The 23,218-nt window shown below is 37.9% G+C and overlaps 1 protein-coding gene and 1 long non-coding RNA gene across 4 annotated transcripts in view; one reads left to right on the forward strand and one right to left on the reverse strand.

Moving 5' to 3' along the window:
• The window catches only part of AFF2 (ALF transcription elongation factor 2), a 380,075-nt gene extending 360,461 nt beyond the window's left edge, over positions 1–19,614 (forward strand). For all 3 annotated transcript variants that reach the window (XM_072123530.1, XM_072123532.1, XM_072123533.1), the window contains 5 exons: positions 1,266–1,337; positions 1,680–1,773; positions 4,974–5,023; positions 10,586–10,800; positions 19,255–19,614. In XM_072123530.1, the coding sequence (XP_071979631.1) occupies positions 1,266–1,337; positions 1,680–1,773; positions 4,974–5,023; positions 10,586–10,800; positions 19,255–19,376 (553 nt within the window). In that variant the 3' untranslated portion in view covers positions 19,377–19,614. The remainder of the gene's footprint in view (positions 1–1,265; positions 1,338–1,679; positions 1,774–4,973; positions 5,024–10,585; positions 10,801–19,254) is intronic.
• A 146-nt stretch (positions 19,615–19,760) lies between these two features.
• LOC140076807 (uncharacterized) lies at positions 19,761–22,866 on the reverse strand. The gene is made up of 3 exons (XR_011849657.1): positions 22,651–22,866; positions 21,212–21,291; positions 19,761–19,826 (listed from the first exon to the last, which is right to left on the reverse strand). It is a non-coding gene; the product is annotated as an uncharacterized lncRNA (long non-coding RNA).
• Between the last annotated feature and the right edge of the window lie 352 nt (positions 22,867–23,218).

Raw genomic sequence — 23,218 nt, forward strand, 5'->3', positions numbered from 1 at the left:
CCAACATCAGCCACAATATAGTTTTATTTTACACAAAACTCATTGGCTTAGTTTACTCTAGGAAAATAATGTTGTGCACCACTTTTCCATTAAGCCACACCCCCTGTGGGACAGGTCATGAAAAATGCCTTATAAATGGTTACAGTTTGTTAGATTTTTTTGTTCGATTTTAACTGTGCTATGTTCCTTTGCACTTCAGTTTTTCTAATATATGTATCTCTAGATAAAGTAGAATACATGCAAGTATACAAACATTTGGTGGACCTATACCCAATCCTAATAATCATTTTTTTCACTCTCCATATAATAATGTTTTTTGAATAAACATTTTTGCCAACTTTGTGTTCTGCTATCCCTCTGATTTTCCTTCTTTATATACAAATTTACATCTTGATATTACCATGTAACTTGTCAAAGGGGTTGGTAACAACACAGATTCATAATTTTCTTAGGGGATTAACAGGAAGATACAATAAAGAGTTTTCATGCACCAAATGTTTTTTATAAACACAATTGATATTAAAATTAATAGCACAGGATTAGAAATAAGCACATTTTTTCAGGATGAATCTGGAAATTTTAAGGCAACATATCGAATCTGAATATTTTCAGATTTTCTTCCAACAAATCTTGTATAAATGATAATAATGGAAGTCTCATGGATCCATTAATGTTCATTGACTTCAATGGACTTTTGATGGATCCCAATATTGTCTGCTTGTATCATGTGTATTAGTCTTCGATTATTATAGTTTTAGTGACAACTGAAAATTAAATAAATAATAAAGATTTATTAAGATAGAAATTTTTAATTAAAAAACAATGTTTTACGGGACGAAAGGGGCTTTATATACAATTTACGGGACAATTAAGGCAACATTGGTTTGGACCAAATAGAATTAGACATGAAATTCGATGAAGCTTCAGCAAAATGGTTCTTGAATGATTTGCTCATTTGTAGATAGGATTGATTATGTCTTCTTTAAGTTCTAAATCATACTAGATCATATAATTTAATTTAAGTTGTTTGGGAGCTATAGTTTCAACTTTTTAATGATCATAGTCAATTTCGTATAGAAAGAATTTTAATAATACTAGTCTTCTCTTTCTAAGTTTATAACCTTGATGATGGACTTGTTCCGAAATGTTCACTTTTTGAACGTACTTGGCATCTTGAACTTACCAATGTAAACTTAGGAATATAAAGTTATCTATTTATATTATTTTGCTACAGTTTAGAAATTGATCTTTGAATCTTTATGCAGGTACGCAATGAGACTGAAGAATTTCACTGGTTCAGCTGCAAATGAAGGGGAAAAAAAGCTAGCAGTTTTATGGTAAGTCCGCGGAGACAACGTCAAAGAAGCTGAAATCCACTAGAACACTTTCAAACTACAGAAACGCATAAGAGGCTTACAGAAGAAGATCATTATTCTTGTTTTCCATTAAACTATTAAAAGATAACTAATGGCTTCTTTTAGCAGCTGACTAAACATTTATTCTTCCGATTCATATTGTTATCAAGATGGCATTTTAATGCCTGTTCCATTTTGAATTCTTTCACTCATATGTTTCAATTTCACTTTTACAAATAGAAATTATAAAAAAAAAAGGATTTTTACAGTTTACGGGATTTATAAAACACTGGAATTAACATAATCCTTTCCTAATTACTACAGCTACCGATGTCTATCTCTGCTCTACTTGAGAATGTTTAAATTAAAGAAGGACCATGCTATGAAATACTCAAGATCACTCATGGAATATTTTAAGGTAATACAATTGTTCTCTAATCACTTTAAAGGGCTAATGGGGTGATTTGTGTTGCCGTTAGTCACTAATTATACATTGGTGAATTTTATTAATTTGCAGTTGTGAACTTTAATTGCCTATTTTAATAGGAGCTCAGTTTATAAAAATATAGTAAGATCTATACTTACATTGGACTTGATCTTGTTACGGGTTGGAACGACATCTGTGACCTCCTTGTCGCATCCACAGCCATTCTGTGTTCATTTACTTGGTTATCCCATAGACATGTGTAGGTAGTAAAGTCTCATTTCGGCCAAACTGAAGGACGGAGGTCAGTGGGCCCATTCCCAAGATAGGTGGGATCTGCACCTATAATGTTTTTATGAAATTCCCTTGGGTAAGTCATTATAGGAGCTGTAGACAGAAAACTGATGGATATTTTTAATTGAAAACACATACCGTATTTTTCGGACTATAAGGCGCACTAAAAAACCTATGATTTTCTTAGAAATCAAAAGTGCGCCCTATAGTCCGATGCGCCTAATATATGAATCGGGAAGAGCTCGGGGTCAAATAGCCTCAGCGCTTCTTCATCTGCCGCCTAACCCGCTTACCTCTGCTCCCTGTGTCCTTGCTGCGGCTATTCGTGGGGGTCGCTCACTTCTCCTGGTTACTCTCTCCTGGCGAGATTGGCGCCAAGTTCGGGAGTTTACGGGGGCCTGGGGCGTTCAAGCTTCATCATGTCCCCCGTCGTAGGCGTTCTGACAGTAGCCGCCACTGCTGTGGCGCTGCTGAGTCGCCTCTATGCCTCTCTGCTCGGCATCCAAACCACGCCCCCGGACCCTCTTCTATCTCAAGCGGCCGCCTGCGTCTTATAACCCGGTGCGCCTTATGTATGCACCAACACCGTCTCAGCTGCCCTTTATTCTTAATGCGCCCTATACGCCGGTGCGCCTAATCATCCGAAAAATACGGTAATTACCTCCTATTGATTACTGAAGGAAAGTAAAAATGTGTAGTTTATAAAAATATTTGACATTTCAAAGATATTGTTTTATAGTAGAGAATTAGATCAACTATTTTGCTATATATTTCACTAGGAATTATAATTGTATTTTACCCCATATAAGACTGATCTCTGATCAAATTATATTTCTCATGATCTTCAACATATAAACCCATTCATGCAGGAGTCTTGAAAATATGAACTGCCATATTTTTTTTAACGGGCTGCACACTGCTTCACTAGATGCAATATATTTTAATGGATCAGTGCAAAGGGTCAGTATTTTATAAAGTAGTGCATGTCCTAGGCTGAACTATTAAAATGATATATTTTTCTCAATGATATGTTTACAATACAAATAAAAATGATTATGCAGAAAGGTATACTTATCTAAAAGACACAGCACATAAGGGCAGGGAAATAAAATATAAATATAAGTTCTCCCACGACAGTATGTTGAACAAAATTGGAAGTCCCCAAATATGACATGGATATTTACATATGCTTAACTACTTACAAAATGTAAATGAAATATATACAGGTCACATTAACATTATGAAAACAACCACCTTATTGACCAGTGTCTTTCCATCAAGTCCAATTGGCTTTACTATGGGGAAAATAAGTATTTGATACATTGCAAGTTTTCCCACCTACTAAGAATGGAGAGCTCTGTAATTTTTATTATAGGTGTAGGAACACTTCAGCAGTGAGAGGAAAAAGTTTAATAACAGATCTCAAATGTTCCTGTATTTCTTGACCAAATCTGAACTAAGCAGCAGGGATATTGGTCCAGCCCTCCATACAGATCTACTCAAGAACTTCCAGGTTTCAGGGCTGTCACTGGGAAACATTGGGGACTGGTGTTTTAAGTGCTAGTCTTAAATTCTTGCTTACACCCCCCCCCCTTCCTCGATCACTGGTGCACTGCATGCCGAATCTATTAAGAGGCAACAATCTGGATTCTGGATTTTTTGAGATTCTGTTTTTAAAATGTTCAAGTGTGCATACACAAAATCATGTGAAATCACATTAAATACTTGTTTTCTCCACTATATTGTACCCCTGTGTTGAAACATTGGATATAAAAGGGCTTTGATTATAGAGTGAAGAGGGCATAGCTCACCCAAACTAAGAAACATTATTTTAATTACAAGATAAAAGAAAGTACCTTTAAAACCAAAAACGGTTTCAATATGTGTAGCATGGTTTGTCATTTAGGTAAGTGGATGGCAGTAAATGTATCACATAGTTTCAAAGCTAAATGAAATGGTCTGGGATTGTAGAATAATCATAAATAAATTTGTAAAGTTTCTTTCATAATATTTTCAAAGATTTACCTTGGTGCTTGGTTATAGATCACCGGTTAGGACTAGGTAAACTTCTAGATGGTATAGATGATGGGGCAGATTTACTTACCGGGTCCTGTCGCGATCCGGCGGTGCGTTGTCCAACAAGGATTACTTACCGGGTCCGGCGCGATCCACTAATATCGTGCATCCGAGTTCCTGCATCCATCACTTCAGCGCCGAGGTCCGCCAGAGTTCACCTGCTTCTTCCCGGTGCATGTGAGTGCTTGTTCTTGTGACACAAATCCTTTTTTAAATTCTGCGGTTTGTCTGAATCCATCGGGTTGTCTGACGGCCTGCCCCCCGATTTCTGTTGCGTGGAAACCGGCGCCAAGGCCCCAAAGTCCGATTACGTGTGCCAAAATCCTGGGGCAAATCGGCGCAAAATGGAAACCCGCCGAAAGTGCGACGTTCGGACCCTTAGTAAATGAGCCCCATGTCTCTGATACTTTGAGCACCAGATATGCACCTAATTTATGAAGAAGCATGTACCTCTAACTACAATGACATAGAAACATCTGACAGAGCAGAAGTGGTCAAAAGTAGTGAATGAAACACCTTTGATATATCTCCCTGATGATGTTGGGCTTGGTATAGATGGTATAGTTTTGCATCCAAGATCGTTATGCTACTGTCAAATATTATATTGTAAATATTATAATATAAAATAGATTAATGACAGTTATATAAAATGTTCCATTGAGCTAATGATCTTTAATTCAGTAGATATACATTAGGTTATTTTTACAGAAATCAAACTATTTTCATGCATCCAGTATTTCTGCTGTGATCCTTCTTAAAACCTTATATCTGTTGGTTATCAAGATTAACGATTATTACTTAACCTTTCATTTAATTTCATACAGAATTCATCGAAGTCTTCACAGGCACCCTCTCCATGGGGAGGCAATGGAAAGTAAGTGCTTTTTTTTATTTTAAGTGGCCCTTCATAAAAATGAATTATTACTGAGTAAAATACAACATTGATGGTGAAGGAATGAAGGTCAGTTACGAGGTCAGAGACAGATATATCAGAAAGTCAAAGTCAAAAATCAGCCGCCCAAAATGTCTGAAAAGTTAATACGGGTGGCTTCAGAATTCTTTAACAATTTGGTCCTTAAAGCAAATGATAGTCATAAAAGTACTGTTAATTAGATAGCAAGTGCAGTGTCATTTCAGAAAGTCAAAGTAAAGTTAACCTCCAGAGCGGAAACTCTTCAGCAATTGGTCCCATAATGAAAGACCAATGAATAATTCATTCATATATGGTCAGGTCTGTGAAATAAAACTGATCTTATATCTTGGGGGAGAATGGGAAGAGGCTTAATTGGACAATTATCAAAGTAATCAATCTTTATCTTAATGATAGGATACCTGAAAATAATGTGCTAAATTAATAAACCACCATTATCTTCTAGTGAGTGATGATAAAGAGTTACAATGTTGTGTAGCCCATTGTCAGTGAGGCCCTAGATCTACCATAGTGGCCTTTTTTAATTGCATATTTTACAAGGTCACATAAAAACTACAGCCATGGGTACATGGATGAAAAGAAAAAATCATAAAATATCCCTAAATATTTTATGTATGAACTCATTTAATTCTTGTGCTGCAGATAATGGACCTGTGGTCAGTGCGTGTTATTTGTGTGTGTTAGGTATCCTGACAAGTCAATGACAATCAAAAAGACTTTGCAGCTCCGAGGAACTGCTCTACAATTTGCAAACCTGGTTGGTCGGCTCACATGTGGGGGCTGTGGAAACCAGCCTTAGCCATGAACCCTAGTAAAGAGATACCAAGCACTCTGTCCCCCATTAATCCTACGGCATAGTAGTTTACTTCCAAACTTTTGTTGTGACACTCCATTCCATGGTGCTGATGTAAATAACAATAAAGTGTCTTAAATAATTTTTTTGCATCGGATAGAATAGAACAGTATAGTATATGTTTGACTGCACTAAATATCCACAGGATATGTGAAAATCTTAATTACTCAATACATGGGATCGATTTCACCTCAATATACCTCCACAATGTGGAGGAGTGTCAAAGTTTATGTTTTGCAGGACCATTCGAAAACGTTGTGGCTAATGAAAATTACCAAATGTCAGGAAACAATGCAGTTGATCTACCATCACTTGCATGCATTTTTTGCTCTTTATTGTACCAATCGCCGCTTTAAAAAGAGTGGATGGAGAACAAGGCGGTCATTGTAAGGACGACTTGACCTGTGCCAGATTAATTATAACCTGTGCCAGGTCATATTCGAGATCTACACCCGCCCTCAGCTGGCATAGATTTCAATACCAGTGCAAGTAATACACCAAAATGAATTATTCGAGTGCATTAAATGGCGGTGGAACTGAAAATTAAACAGGTGTTCCCATCTGGGCATTCACATTTCATTTAAATTATTTTCCACTTTCTTAGTTTCCTTAGAAAGAAGGTTTCTGGATAAGACCACTCCTGCACACTTCCAGAAGTGGCCAGGTATGTGCTATTCAGACCTCTGCCTGACCACCTGGATTCTGCGTTCATTATCACAGGACTTTCAGTAACTCCTGGTCATTTCATATTCAAAAACTATTTGTGTCTTTGTGCAATCCCTCCAGCAGAGGTGGTCATATCCAAGGACGACGATCTTGTTTCTAATGGACAACATTTATCTGTTATCGTCACACTGGTACATTTTTTGACATCCGATTGAAGAAATGTATGTATTAGGCAGATTAATTAAATTGTCAATGCTCAGACGAGAATACCCCTTTAAGGCAAGTTCACAAAGCACTGGCATCAAGACATTTGCCCCATTATTTTTATTATTATTTGTACAAATGTAGCCACCTTTAACTTATTTTTTTTTCTATTGGTAGCAATGACTTCCTTTGGGTCAGAAAGCTGATTTTTGGGTTTTAACTTAAGGACGGATATATCTCTATAAAGCGTGAATATTGAAATGTCAAACACATTTCAGTAGATATTACAGTACAGGCGGTCCCCTACTTAAGGACACCCGACTTACAGACAACCCATAGTTACAGACAGACCCCTCTAACCTCTGGTGAAGCTTTCTGAATGCTTTACTATAGTCCCAGATTGTAATAATCAGCTGTAAGGTGTCTGTAATGAAGCTTTATTGATAATCCTTGGTCCCATTACAGCAAGAAATGTTTAAACTCCAATTGTCACTGGGGCCAAATTTTTTTTTGTCTGGATCTACAATTATAAAATATACAGTTTCGACTTACATACAAATTCAACTTAAGAACAAACCTACGGAACCTATCTTGTACGTAACCCGGGGACTGCCTGTACATTGCTATATCCAGGCAGAATTATATAGCTAGAATTGTGTGATTATTAATGCACACACTATGCTCAAACAAATAATTACAATTGTCGATAATTGGATTGTTAACAATTCATTCATGCCATCATTTCCAGACAGAAGCTTCAGCATACAAATAACAGATACAAGTGTAGATTAAAATCATCTCAAACAATTCTGTCTCAAAGTGAGATACAGAAAGAGCTTCTCGATTTTCTTTGGGGATCTGAATTATCAAGTATAATTCAAAAGCTGTTTCTACAGCCCTGACATCCCGCTGTCTATGTGTATGAGAGAGAGCGTGTTAATATCTAGCGGTTTCTTGCACCAGGAGATTGCTAATCACCTCGTCTAGAATTAAGCGCACCTCTGTAATCAACATTAGTTCTGCACCAAACACATACCTTTAAAAATTTCTAAATAGTATGGAAGGATTCATCTGTAATTACAGACAATTTCCCCATACCGTTTCTAAAAAGGAATTGTTTGTAATTCTTCTTTGCTTTCTGCAGACAATAGTACTCGGCGGGGGGCTTTTATGAATTGCACTTTGACTATTGCGTGGACCATATTTGAAGGAAATTGCCATTGTGGTTTTCCCAAAATGATAAAATAATAGGCTTTGTATTATCTGCTGAGACTTTTTTTTTTTTTTGCTTGGCTACCGGTAGCACTGATAGAATTTGGCAGCAGGTAGAAATTCATTACAACTATGAGATACCAGAGTTCTTTAAAAAATAGGGAAAGCAGAATAGAAGAAAATAAATAACCCCGTAGCGTGATGATTATTTTTTTTATTTTCCCTTCAGGTATTGTGATTAAAAATAAAAAGCAAAAGCTTTTAGCGTGTGAATCACCTATATGCAACTGTGGGATCGAAAGGAAAAACAACAAAGTCTTTTCTATTATTATTGTTGAAAAGAGATGCCATGCTGCAATGTATAATGCATGTTTGTTTTGATGCAGAGATTTTTTTTTCACATTGAAAAGATATTATGTGTATATTTGCCTTCCTGAGGTTGTGGGAAGAACATACATTGTGTACATGTAGGAGGGCTCTCCAGAGCCATTATTTTCCATAGAAATGCCTTTGCTAAACAATATGTTTGGATAGAGGGAAGATATATAAACTGTTGCAGGTAAAAAAAAATCCCTTAACATTTGGCTTTTTTAGTTTAAAGGGAAGAACTTCTTAAAGGGGATTCCCCAGGCTGAAAATTAATTGCCATAAAGTAAGATGGGTCAAAAAATGGGAGATATGTGGAGTTCAAACACCCAAGCCTCTCACCATTTAGCTCAATTCAGGACAATGTATGGAGCTAGAAGATGACACAACACTACTACACTACTGTGTTTTGGCTGGGCTGCAATTTTGTTCCTAAGCTCTCATTTAAAAAATTTAGAACTGAGATGCACTAGTGCAGAGTGACTACTATTGAGTATACAGAGCTTCCTGCTTCTGGGTCTTGACTAGAGATGAGCAAGCATTAAAATGCTCGGGTACTCGTTACTCGAGCCGAACATTTCCTGATGCTCGAGTGCTTGTTTCGAGTAACGAGCCCCATTGAAATCAATGGGAGACCCGAGCATTTTTTAGTAAAATTAAAAACTGAACGAGCACTGTTCAGTGCAGATGTTTTCACTAAAAGAACAGAGTGAAAGAACACTGCAGAACAGATTGCAGATGTTCGCGAACATCTGCGATCTGTTCCGGAGACACGCGTGCAGAACGATGTTCTCTGCAATAGTATTTGAAGAACAATATGTGTGAAGAACAACTTGCAGATGTTTGGAAACATCTGCAAGTTGTTCTTCACACATATTGTTCTTCAAATACTATTGCGGAGAACACCGTTCTGCAAGCGTGTCTCCGGGACATCTGCGATCTGCTCCGGAGACACGGTGTTCTCCGCAATAGTATTCGAAGAACAATATGTGTAGAGAACAACTTGCAGATGTTGTCAAACATCTGCAAGTTGTTCTTCACACATATTGTTCTTCAAATACTATTGCACCGTGCAAGCGTGTCTCCGGAACATCTGCGATCTGCTCCGGAGACACGCGTGCAGAACGGTGTTCTCCGCAATAGTATTTGAAGAACAATATGTGTGAAGAACAACTTGCAGATGTTTGACAACATCTGCAAGTTGTTCTCTACACATATTGTTCTTCGAATACTATTGCGGAGAACACCGTTCTGAACGCGTGTCTCCGGAGCAGATCGCAGATGTTCGCGAACATCTGCAATCTATTCTGCACAGTGTTCTTTCACTGTGTTCTTCAATTAAATGATTAAATTAAATGTTTTAATTGTATTTTTTTACTGTTCTTTACTCTTTTTTTTTTTAATTAAATGCTCGGCAAATACTCGTCCGAGCAACGAGCCGGTCCGAGTATGCTAATACTCGACCGAGCATTAAGCTCGGACGAGTATACTCGCTCATCACTAGTCTTGACCTCTGCTTCAGAAATGCAACCTGGTGAGAACCAAAACCAACCATGAGATGGACTAAGCTATGATGCATAATTTCAGACACTATTTGATGATAGATTTCCTTTAAAGGGAACCTATCAGCAGAAATTGAGCTAATAAACTACTAGCAGCTGAATACCTTCTAGATCGGGTTTCTTTCATGATCCAGTGTGGTGGCATCATCCAACTTTGAAGTGATTATAAATTGGTTGTATAAAGTGAAAGAAATGAAAGAAAAGAAAGATGTGGAAGGTGTAAAGCTGCTTGACAACATACTGGTAATTGTTTATTAGGCCAATTTCTGATGACAGGTTCCCTCAAATTCAAGTCTCAGAAAACCTGAGATAATCTATTGCTAAGATAACCAGTTTTCATAAACAGCAAATTGGAATGTATGAACAAGGCTATTTATTTAGTTTTGGCACAGTCAACAACCAAAAAGCTTTTTGGCCACTAAGGATAAGGAAGATAGGGAAACTGCCAAGTGCTCTACTGTGAATAAATAAGGAAATGCTAACACCATATATTCTGATATAACCAAATCCCATTTATGGGAGGCAACAGTTTTTTGCATATAAAAAAATATTGAAGGCATATAAAAAGGGTCTGTTGAAAGAATATTATTGTATTTTATTTATGCGTGTACAAATATATAATATTCCAATGTTTTGTTTCAGAAATACTGAGACCCCTTCTCCTATGTCACTGAGTCCTTCTCCAGCAAGTTCAGTTGGAAATAACACTGCAGTTCCAGGTTCTTCTTCTACAGGCACAGTATCTATCCCACAGCGAATCCACCATATGGCTGCCAGTCATGTTAATATCACCAACAACGTGTTGCGTAGTTATGAACACTGGGATATGGCAGAGAAACTTACAAAAGAAAATAAGGGTATGTTTAAGATACTGTAGAATTTCTATGTTTTACTTTTCACTTGTTACAACCATTTTCATAAATATCAAGGAAACATACAATATTGAAACAAAAGTCATTCCGTCATTCAACTGTGGATGCGGAAGGAAATTGTGTGCATAAATCACTGCCATTTCTACCAAATTTTTGTGATTTTTAACGCTACAGTAGGCTTAAAGGAGAAATGGATTGGTAACATAATAAGTGTCAGCATGATAGCTGATAGAAAGGAAGGTCACAACCCATAATAAAAGGAAAACACTTTCTCTTTAAAAGACTTTCAGATTTTTTGATGTTCATTTCTACCCAGTAGGGAATTATAATATAGGAGGTTTAAGCGCTAGCCTGGGGCCTAAGTCTTTTATGGCCCATGGTTACCCAAATACCCACCAATGTAGGAGCTTGATCCATGAAATCCTTATACTTTGGTTCCTGCTCTCAATACACATGTATACAAGAGCCATTTCAGGAACTTTCAAGGTCCTCTAAAGTTCCTGATTGAAAGCAAGCAGCATGGATATATCCTCCATATGTAGTAAGTGAATTCTGGACTGGTAGGGGCTATGGTATTCATACAGCCCAGGGCCTGTGGAAGTCTTCATCTGCCACTGGTTCAACCACAGTACAGTGTGGGCCATTTATATGGATACACTTAAATAAAAAGGGGATGGTGGGAAACATTTCGAAATGGGTGTTGACCATGGTGGCCATTTTGAAGTCAGCCATTTTGGATCTGGGATGGCAAGAGGGTCATGTTACACATCAAACTTATTGAGAATTTCACAAAAAAAAAATGGCGTAACTTTATTCTTTTATCACATGGATTGTCAGTGCAACCCTCTTCTCCAACTTTTGACACACTGATAGTAACACCTCAGAAAAAATGCTAGCGTAGGCTTCCAGTATTGTTTCAGATGCTGCACATCTTGTATCTTCACAGCAGAGACAATTGCCTTCACATAACACAAAAGGTCTGAGCATTCCTACATAAGCAGTTCCCTGGAAAGTTGATTGGTCGTTGTGGGTCAGTTGAATGGCCACCAAGGTCTCATGATCTTACCCCAATTGACTTTATCTTTGAGGTCATCTTATGGCAATTATCTATATTGTGAAGATACTAGTTGTGCAGTATCAGAAACAATGGCTACTGGAAGTCTGTGCTAGCAGTGTTGCTATCAGTGTGTCAAAAGTGGGAGACGAGGGTTGCATTGACAATCCAACACAATGGACATAACTTTGAACACATTTTATAAACTTGTAAATAACTCCCATCTTGAAAAGTTTCCCCCCTACCATATCATAATGTGCCACAAACAGGGAGCTGATATCACCAACCATTTCCATTTTTTTAGGTGTATCCATATAAATGGCACACCCTGTGTATATTATGAATTACTGGCTTCTTTGAGAAGATCTATACATATATAGATAGATATACTGTATATACCCGAGTAAAAGCCGAGTTTTTCAGAACAAAATTTGTGCTGAAAAACTCTTACTCTGCTTATACTCGAGTCTATATAAATATTAAGTACTCACCTTTACAATGTCCCCCCATAGGTCCTCTTCTGCTCCCGATGCTCTGGTTCTGCCTCGGGTCCTTCAGATGCTCTTTGGTTTCTTCTGCTCCTCTTCGGCTCCTCTTCAGGAGGCTTCCGCTCCTCTTTGGGTCCCCTCGCGATGCCGGCGGTTCAAAAAACAATGACGTCGGCAAGCGGCTGTCATTCTGTGTGCCGGCCAAGTGTGAAGACCAGAAGAGGACCCGGACGGCCCAAAGTGGAGCTGGAGAGGAGTGGAAGAACACGAAGAAGACCGAAGGACCTGAGGAGGCATTGGAGCTTTGGAAGCAGAAGAGGTCCTATGGGGGATGTTGGAAAGGTGAGTACAGTGTTAATTTTTTTTTTTTACTAGGGAGGATGACAGGCTGTATACTACAGGGGATGGCTGGCTATATACTATCATGTACAATTATCATGTACATTGAATTGTTCAGAGTGCATGGGGAAGATTAGATGAACTGGCGCTTCATGTTCCCCTTGCCCCTTTGATTCTGCTGGATATACCAAGAGGCTCTGCCCACTTGGTATATCCAGTGCCCAACCATTCTGACAGACAATTCTATGCAAGAAACTACCTATACACCAGGAACTCCGCTATAACCTGTTCCAGGAAAGGGCATATGCTATAGCTAGCGGCTCATACTACGTATCTCCACAGCTACCTGTGAGCCAGGAATTACACCTTTACCAAGGCTTGTACGTTAGTAGAGGCCTTGATAAATCTCCAACTAAGCCTAAAAGCTTTATTTTGAAGTTATCTAAAACTTTATACCACTCTGTTTCCTTTAAATTAATTGTTTATTCTTAACATATTATGTCACTTCAAGCCTAGATGCAAACTATCATGCAGTGAACTAGAGGTGCCAGCTACAAGTTTGTCAATATTTTGCAGTCTTTTTATCACTTTGTTCCCTTTTGTGTTTCATAGTTAGGCACATTTTTATTAGATTGTAGCAAGAAAAAAAAACAGTTAGTGTAATCTAAAATTGCATCTTATTAATGACATAATTATAGGCGTAATACCCATTTGTTAAAATTCCCATGTAAACCTAGAAGCATTTCCACAGTGGGGTGTTTTGATGTTAAAATGAATTATTATGAATCTAGCAATTAGCACAGTGTGTTATAGTGCTAAATATCAAGCATGAAGTTAATTAAAATATAATATTACAGTAAAATAAATGCACACCCACAGAAATATTAGTTCAGTGTTTTAAGTCGTAAATCCTATTCATTTAAGCACTTTTAATATACTCTATTGTAAAAAAAAAGATTAATATGATAAAGTGATAGGTTACACAGTTGCAATAAGTCCTGCCTGTATGAAGTTATTCAAGGTGTATATTCAACATGTAAAATATTAGATTTACAGAAAGCCCTATTTACAAAAAGTATTATTTAATATAACTTGGACCCCCAGCCCAAGATCACTAGAATAGGAGTCTTGAGTCTTAATTCTTTGTCATGGCATGACCCAAAAGACAAAGGGGCACATTTACTAGGGGCTTTGCGCTGCACTTCTGTCGGACTATGCCGCATCTTTATGGATAAAACGGCCTGCTAGGTATTTAAGAAGTGCCTGCACTGCTATTGTGTCACACACAACCCTTTTGTGGCGCAGCTGCGCTAGCCTCCATGCAACACAGATTAGGCGGCGTGCCGTCAGTCGGTCTGACGTATTCAGACCCGGCGACGAATTTAACTTGCAAATTGTGTCACACGCCATATGTTAAAAGTGCACCACAAAAAAGATGGTGAACTCTGTTGGGCCAGTGTAAAGAAGCAACAGGTTCATTATCTCAGGTGTGTGAATCACCACACCCATTATTATACATGGAAAATAGCACGTGCAAGTGCAGTTTCCAACTTTATAAGTAAATGTGCCCCAATGAGCTTAAAGGAACACTCCAGACGAGGTTGATTCATTGAATTATACCTTGTGCAGGGCCTGAAGGAAGGAGCATGACTCTAGGTTCTAGCAAGCTTCTAAGAATAAAATGTAAATAAGTCCTGCATCATGAATTATTCAATGAACTTACTTTGGCTGGAGTGTTCCTTAAAGAGAGCAGTGGTAATGTATGTGTCTTAAGGTATTAAAGTTGGATTAAATGTATGAAGTACTAGAAAAAGTAAAAGCAATGCACTGACCGATAGAGGTCCCAGAGGTTGGGATATCCGGGAACATGGCCTACTATTGAGAGTAGGCCATCAATAATTATGCCATGGAGAGCCTTTAAACTTAAAAACTGTCTGTTGTTACTGACTTATAGCATGTGTCCAAAGTAAAAAAAAAAAAAGTGTGATCTAAAGAAGGTGGAAATTCCTTAGACCTTCCTTTGGGTAATCTAAAACCTACCATACCACTGTGAAATTTCTTTTATTGATGATCAAGATTAGTGGGTAGGTTAGTAGGTTAACCCTGTGGATTTCCACTTCAGTTCCAGAAACAGCATAATCCAAGAAACACATCTATAGACAAACAGACTAACTATTTTGTATACTACACTGAAAGGGCCATAGTGCCCATAGTACATTCTGACCATGAGCATAGTGGTGGTGGTGGTGGGGGGGGGGGTCTACATTATTTTTCTGGACTTTGAAAAAGTTTAGAATCCTCTCAAAAAGTCCAATATGGGTGTCATTTTACATAGTTGTATAAAATGCCTGTATAGCACAATTACATTACATTGCTCAATTAGAGCAAAGTCCTTTTGTTTTGTGAGAATTAAAACTAAAATATATGTGACACTTTTAGTAAAATCCCAATCTCTATTTTTGTTTATCAATCTTGTTTATTGAAAAGCAAACACTAGTAACAATTGTAGTACACTTATTTGGTAGTTACATGTATGCATAGGGTACAAGTTATGTAATACATCATATAGTTTGTTAGAGATTTACATCAGTTTGTACAAGCATATTCTTATAACACTGTAGTGTCTACGAACATTAATTAACTAGATTATTGTTTAACGGGGGCTAAAGTGGGGAAAGTAAGTTAGAAGGAGGGTACGTTATTGGTGTGAGGGAGCGGGTGGGTGGGGTTGGGGAAGGGTAGGGGGGTTTCCAGGTTACATTGAGGGAGATGGTTTAGTAAATGTATGGTGTGGTATTGTTGATTAGTCGGGGAGTGTTGTGAATGATGTAGAATTCTGAAACGTTATCCATTGGGACCAGGTTTGCAGATGTTTATCATATGTTTTGTGGTTTTCTGCTGTGAGTTCTTCCATTTTCTGGAGTAAGAGGATTTCCTGAAACCATTCTGTGATGGTTGGTACTCTGGAGGATTTCCAGAGACGTGGTATGAGTGTGCGAGATGCTGTCAGCAGGAAACCCAAGAGCTTGGCTTTTTTGTTGTCTAACTGTGCGGGAAAAATAGAAAGCAGTAGTACGGATGGGTCGTTTGGGATTTTATAATCCAGTATATCTGAGGATATTTTACATACTTGGCTCCAGAAGGTTTGGATCAGGGGGCATTGCCACCAGATATGGGTCATTGTACCTTCCGCCTGATTGCACCTCCAACATTTGTCAGAGCAGGAAGGATAAATTTTGTGGAGTTTGGTCGGGACCCAATACCATCTAGAAATAATTTTGAAATTTGTCTCTTGGGATTTAACCGCTAGTGATAATTTGTGAGTGCGGTGGAAAGCTCTGGACCAGTCATCACTGGTGAATGTGGTGTTAAGTTCCTTCTCCCATGATTTTGTGTATGGGATGTGAGAATTTGACCAGTTGTCCAGTAGCAGGTTGTATATTGCTGATATCGAGTGCGATATTGGGGAGGGTGAGAGGCAGAGCTCTTCAAAGGGTGTTAAGTCCCTGTGCAGGTTAAGTTTTGTTTTGTGTCTGTTATAGAAGTTTCTGAGCTGCATGTATTCCCATTTGGTTTTGGGTAAGGATGAGGCGCTTACGTTGAGATCCTCTAGTGGGATTAGTGTCGAGGGATTTAAGACTGAATTAAACCTGAGGGGTTTGTCTTGTGTTTTCAATGGTAGTAAGAAGTCATGTGCAAGACCTGGTGGGAAGTCTGGGTTGTCTGTGATTGGGGTGAGAGGGCCATAGGGTTCTGTCAGTTTGTTCGTATCTGGGGGTCTATTTATTGTCTTCATGGTTTGAGCTGCTGTGATGGGGAGATTGTTTAAGTGGTGCGGTGTGAGTAGAGAGTATGAAGACCAGGGTATTCCCGCCAGAGGGCAGGGAGAAAGTTGGTTTTCAATTTTAACCCAAAGTTTGGAATCATGATGGAACCAATCTAGGACTCGGGAAAGGTTTACTGCGTAGAAGTAGCCCTTAATATCCGGGAGACCCAGACCTCCTTGTAGTTTCCTACGTATCAGGATGGATTTGGCTAGTCTGGGGGAAGATGCGGACCAGATGAATCGGTTAATCAGAGTTGTCAGTTTGTTGAAGAACACTTTGGGAAGGGCGATGGGGACTGTTTGATATAGATAGAGAAGTTTTGGAAGGACTGTCATCTTTATGCAGTTTATTCTCCCTATCCAGGAGATCTTTTTATTTCCCCATTTTGTGAGATTGTTTTGGAGAGAGATCAGGAAGTTTTTATGATTATGGGCGTATATGGCGTCTGCACCAGAGGCGATTTGGACACCCAGGTAGGGAATGGAGTCCCTTTCCCATGTGAACGGGTATTTCTTTTGGAGAGATTTCGTGATATTGCTATGTAATCCAAACCCTATTGCTGTGCTTTTGGTCATGTTAATTTTGTGATTGCTGAAATAGCCAAAGGTTTGTAGGACTTCCATTAAGTGTGGGAGAGATTTATCCGGATCCGTGAGATAAATTAGCACATCGTCAGCGAATGCTGAGCACTTGTAGGAGGTGTTCTTTATCTGTATACCGTATATCTCTGGGTGGTTTCTGATGGATATTAGTAGGTGTTCGATAATTAGTGCGTAGAGGAGTGGGGAGAGGGGGCACCCTTGTCTGGTCCCATTACTTATTGTGAATGGAGAGGAGTAAAGACCGTTGACTCTGATTTGGGCTTTGGGGTGATTGTATAGGGCTTTGATTTTGGAGAGCATGGTGTTTTTGATGCCTATTTGTTTAAGTGTTGCTTCTAGGAATCCCCAGTCCACCCGGTCGAACGCCTTCTCTGCGTCCAGGGAGAGAACTAATAGTGGAGAGTCAGTTTTTTGGGCATGATGTATGAGAGAGAAAGTTTTTAGAGTATTATCTCTCGCTTCTCTTGTGGGTATGAACCCCACTTGGTCCGGGTGGACTAAGGATTCCAGCAGGCGGGAGAGGCGTTTTGCTAGTAGTTTGGCGTATATTTTTGCGTCAGTGTTAATTAATGAGATGGGACGGTAACTTTGACATAGTTGTGGGTCTTTCCCTTCCTTGGGGATTACTGTGATGTGAGCGTGTAAAAATGCTGGTTGGAATTGGACAGCATCGGAAACCGTATTGAAAGTGTGTAACATGGGGGGTGTTATTTCGTCTACTAATGTTTTATAAAATATGGCTGTGAATCCGTCTGGACCTGGGCTTTTGCCGTTTGGGAGAGCTAGGATTACTTGTTGTATCTCCTCTGGGGAGAAGGGAGTGTCTAGTTGTTCCAGTTCCTCCTGAGATATGGAGGGTAACGCTGTCTCTTGTATGTATTGTGGTAAAGTTTTGAGGGGAGAGGGAGGAGTGAAGTTGGCGGAGGGAGGGGGGAGGTTGTACAGCTTTGAATAATACTCCATAAATGATTTTGCTATTTCCTCGGGTTTATGAGCGGTGAGACCGCTGCTTGTTTTGATTGATGCTATATATGATGCAGCTTTTTTGTCTCTAAGGGCTCTGGCCAGGTATTTGCCCGGTTTGTTACTCCACTCATAGATTGAGCGTGAGCAAATCTGAAAAAGTCTTTTTTGTTTGGCGTCCAGTATGGTGTTGAGTTCGTGTCTGGCTAGTGTTAGTTCTCGTAGGGAAGCTAATTGGACCAATCTCTATTTTTAATCAGTGTGTCATGGAGAATGAAATACAGTTGTTATATGGTAACTCTGGGCAGGTGATAATGAAGAATAAATGCATTGTTTACAGTACCCATCTGTTTTGCTTTTCAACACATTTATCATGAGCAAGTAGAGGCAGCACCGTTCAGAAAGTGTCCCACCCCTTCATGCTCTGATTCCTAACAGTAAAAAACTGAAGAAAAGACTAAAAATCTTTCATATTTATAAAGAAGCCATTTTAGAAAATGCAATGACAAAGCTTTGAAGGAGTTTATAATTTCAGAAATTCCACTGTAAATGGCTTAGTTAAAGCATAACTTTTTGCTTTGTAGCAGTGTCAGGTGGACCTGAAATAGAAAGTTTGTAGGTTTAATTCCCTGAACTTCAAGGGAACCTGTCACCAAAGGCCCTTTTTGGACTTTCCCATGTTGCCAGAGACACTAAACAGCATACAGTTTTTATAAAATTTCTGCCATTTTTATGTTAAAAAGTTAAATTAGATCAAAGTTTTTCTTGCTCTCAGCTAGCTTGTTTCCTGGGTCCCTGGGGTGTGTAGAGCAAGGAGCAAATCTTATGCTTGCGCGATCAGCACCTATTTCTGGAAATGCACAAATACAGTGGAGACAGCCGGCCTAACTTCACAGTTATCTGTTCCTGCATTGTAGAGAATTGCATATCCAGCTCACTGTCTAGCAACCAGGTGGACAATGTGATGAGCAGTGAGGACTTGTCCCATCGCTAGTTATAAAGCCCAATCTGAAGCCATCTGTGAAGCCCAATCTTTTTTTCTGCTTATGATTCTAATAATATTCTTAAATCAAAGTTGCATAAAATGTGGTTAAAATGTTGTAAGCCATATTTTACAATATATATTGTGATATATTTTTAACATTTTATCTTTTACACTATTACAGAGTTCTTTCAAGACCTTAACACAGTGATGGAGCCCTTAACTCAACACAGTACCATGACTGACCTGGTCCGTTATGTTCGACAAGGACTTCACTGGCTACGCATTGAATCTCAATTATTGTAGTGTCTGCTTTACCATCACACCTTTCCTACATTCTACCTCTACCAGCAAAAAGACTTTAGCTGGTGGAAATCCACTCATTACCTTGACTTCAACTTTTTATAAAATGTCTGTTGGAAGTGGATTTTACCTTCATTGGAAATTCAGATCACGTCGTAGCATTAACCAATTCAACCATTCATTTCCAAATCTTTAATATGCCTTTTGTCTCTTGGATCCATTCCTACGTGCTTTATGAAACGGTACAATTTTAAAGATATTATTTTTAGTCTTCACTGCCTTTACTTCAGAACATGATGCACTTTGTGAAGATTTGGAACAAAACGTCTTCATTAAAAAGTGTTTTATGAAAACACTTTAATTGGGAAGAAATATTTGAAGTATTATGTTCGATGGAGATTTGCAATTTTCTTTCGTAAGAGGTAGAGTGGTTATTGTTTACTCTTGGTTCTTCTGTATGGTTTACAAAAGAAAATATTCAATGATGATGGAGAAAAGTTTGTGAGGAATCAGTGTTAAAACCTATGATGAAGGATATACTATAAAAATGATAATTTTTTTTTAATAAACTGTATATTTGTGAACCCCAGCAAGCCAAACTTGGCTAAACAGCTTTACATTATTGTATTTTAAATGTGTTTCTCAACCTCTAGTGCATTGCAGTATTGTAAGAAGCTTTTGTTTAAGATTGTTCCCCAAAATGTATGATATTTGCTGATACCTATAAGGCTTCATGAGTATTGTAATACTATCCCTGATTCCTCTTATCTTGTCTCCATTCTCCATTGTGAACAAACAATATGAAACAAAGAGATGTGTAGGCAAGTTCAGTGTTAAATTTCATTTTTGAAATTTTTGGAAACATTTTTTTATCAGTCCACAGAGAAGGTTGCTTTTTCCTTTCAGTACATCACAACATTGTGTTAACTTTCAAATCCAACAATGGAGAATGGAGATATTTAGAGCATGTGAGTAAATAAGACCTAATGTTAAAGTCAAATAATAAGTGTAAATGTAATCATCACAACTTTTGTTTTGCAGATGAAATTGCTATGGCATCTTAAAAGTATATAGTTTATACGGTACTTATTTAAATGCAGTATCATTAAAGTGAATAAAGTGGTGATCATTGACATATCTAGTACATAGGATAACTTTTTAGCAATTATTGGGCATAAATGCAACGTTCTATCATATCTCTGCAAGACTTCTGTGTATCATGTCTTTCATTTTTGCCAAAGTGATTTAATCAATTCTTAAATATTTTAAACTCTTTCCTCATATCTTAAAAAGAAAATCATATACTAAGACTGTGGTCTATGAAGATGCCAGACTAGTGTTTGCTATGGGGGTGTCACACAAATAAATATTACATTATTATTTTTTTTGCAAACTGCACCTTTTTCTATTTAAATATTTCAAAAGTTTTTTTGTTGTTCTTTAGAGTCTCCTAAAATGAATTCCCCTGGTGGTGTTAAAAAATGCACATATTTTTAGTGACTGATAGTACAATGGTAGGAACCACTCTGGAAATTTTAGGCAGTACAATCAGAAGTAAAGAGGGGGCAAAAGCGTAGTGTGTAATAGTAATATTAATTGAAAATTGTTGACATTGATGTTGATATTTTGTGATTTATCATAGGAAAGTGATATTTACTTGTGGGAGCACCCCTTTAATAAGGAATTTATTGAAAAGACATTAATATACCTAAAGCATAGAACATTGAACTCCTAGTAAATTTTTTAGATCTTTTATATTGGCTACCTCCGAGTAAAAGGTGAAAAGTGAAGTAATTCAAATAAGTTATTTTTAAAATGATTATGTATTCATAAGTTACCTCAGAGTTCAGTTTATAAACCAAATGTGCTTGACTGCACACATCATGTGTTCTCAAAATGTATCTTTGAAGATGTGTTGCTTAAAAATAAAGCACAAAAATACAAAATTGTTAAGGGTTAGTTGTAGATTTGTATTTATTTGTTTTTATGATTACAGCTGTATTATCAAAATCAACGCAATTCCATTTGCATAATTAAAATCCTAAGCCATGTCAAGGCATTGATCACTGGGTTGTCGATGAATATGTTACCTATATGATTGTAGCAATTAGGAAGTATGAAAAACCACTAAGGCTCAACTTTATGTTGCCTGAGGACTAAAAAGCTCTTGGGGGATTGCACATAACACTGGTGTCAGCAAGTCTGGTTTTACTTTTGTCCCTGTTGTTAAATCACCAAGGGGGTTGAATTTGTCTTATATTCAAGTATATATTTACAGTCAAGAAACTGGTAGATTTTCAATGATGCCTCAAGGAAAATACTGAGTTGTGTTGAATTTATGCTAAAGATTATGGTTTTCACCATCGTCAGCTTACATTGATGATACTAGACAGGTGTAAATGTTGGCCACGACAGGCATTTCTTAAGGTGCCCATGTGCCTTTAGGCCAAATGCTCATTTAGCTAACAGTTACTTTTGATGGCCCCACACATAAAATACAAGCAGTTTGGTACAGGTTATTAATGGGAAGAGAAAAATAAGCTAGATGCTTATGGTGACAGTCTATCTAGGGTAAGAGCAAAGGATCTTTTGGAAAATTATTCTCTCCCCTAACATATTGGGAGAGATTTATTATGCTATCTTGACCAGTTCTACAGCTAAAATTTTCACTAGGTCAGAGCTTATCTAAACAGGTCTGATATGGCAGAGATTGCATCCAGATTGTGATGGTGGAATTAATAGTATATGAGGTATAGGATGGTTCCTAATCAAAATTATAACCAGTTTTAGAAATGAATGGACCTGCACTTTAGGTTCAGCAGCTCTTCCTAAACTTGACATGTTGCTTGATGGGGTGCACCAGGTGCCTACTGAGCCATGGCAAAAACCTGCCTGATTGACTAATGGCGTAAACCTGCCTGATTGATTGCTCTGCAGCTAATCAAGCAACTTGTCCGGGTTAGGTGGAGTTTCAGCAAACTTAAACTTCTGGTCTACTCATCTCTAACCAGCAGTAGACTTTATTATTTACTGACTAGCTATGATTCAGTTCAGGTTCACAACCACATGCATGGATCATTGTGATAGCATTGGGCTCCATGTGATGGAACACTAGGCTTATACACTATGATATCACTGTGAAATTACTTGTAAAGTAATTTGGAACAGAAAATAAAAAAGCAAAACAAAATATTAAAATATCCAGATTTTCCTCACAACATATAACGTATCTGGTCTTAAATGTAGTTAAAGTGATGAAGAGAGTTAATGCATTTACCATGAACAGTCATTTCAGTAAAGTATTATAACTAATTATCTGCAGCTTTTTTATCCGAGCATGGGTTGATAAAATATCCATGTACTGGATCGAGCTACTCAGTTCATTGGTCAATGTTTGTTCGACACAGTCAAAGAAGGCATCAGATTGACGTGTTGATTAATGTGAATCGGTGTTACAGCTTAACTTGTATAAATCTGGCTCTCACTTCCCACTTTGAGAGTCTTAAAAGATAAATTATACTATTGACCTGTACCTAGCTACACCAGAGTTACGTGCATTCCGCATCTCTTGTTGCATAATTGGCTGCTGTGGCAACCAAAGGAACAATCACAGCAATACGAGCATTCTTAGAGACTGTTTCTCTAAATTATTTAGTACTGAAAGTGCCTGTAGATTAAGAATATCATTAACCCCTCTTCTGCTGGGCAGTATAGCCATATTTATTATTTGTGGTAAGGGCATTTTTTTACAAAACATTTTACTCCAAAGTATATTTTAAAAATTTGGATTAAATTCATTGTGTTAACCTTTTCTGTCAAGTTGGGAATTTTCTTTCACCTACGGC

The sequence above is a fragment of the Engystomops pustulosus genome, chromosome 9, assembly GCF_040894005.1.
Source record: "Engystomops pustulosus chromosome 9, aEngPut4.maternal, whole genome shotgun sequence".
NCBI classification, from domain to species: Eukaryota; Metazoa; Chordata; class Amphibia; order Anura; family Leptodactylidae; genus Engystomops; species Engystomops pustulosus.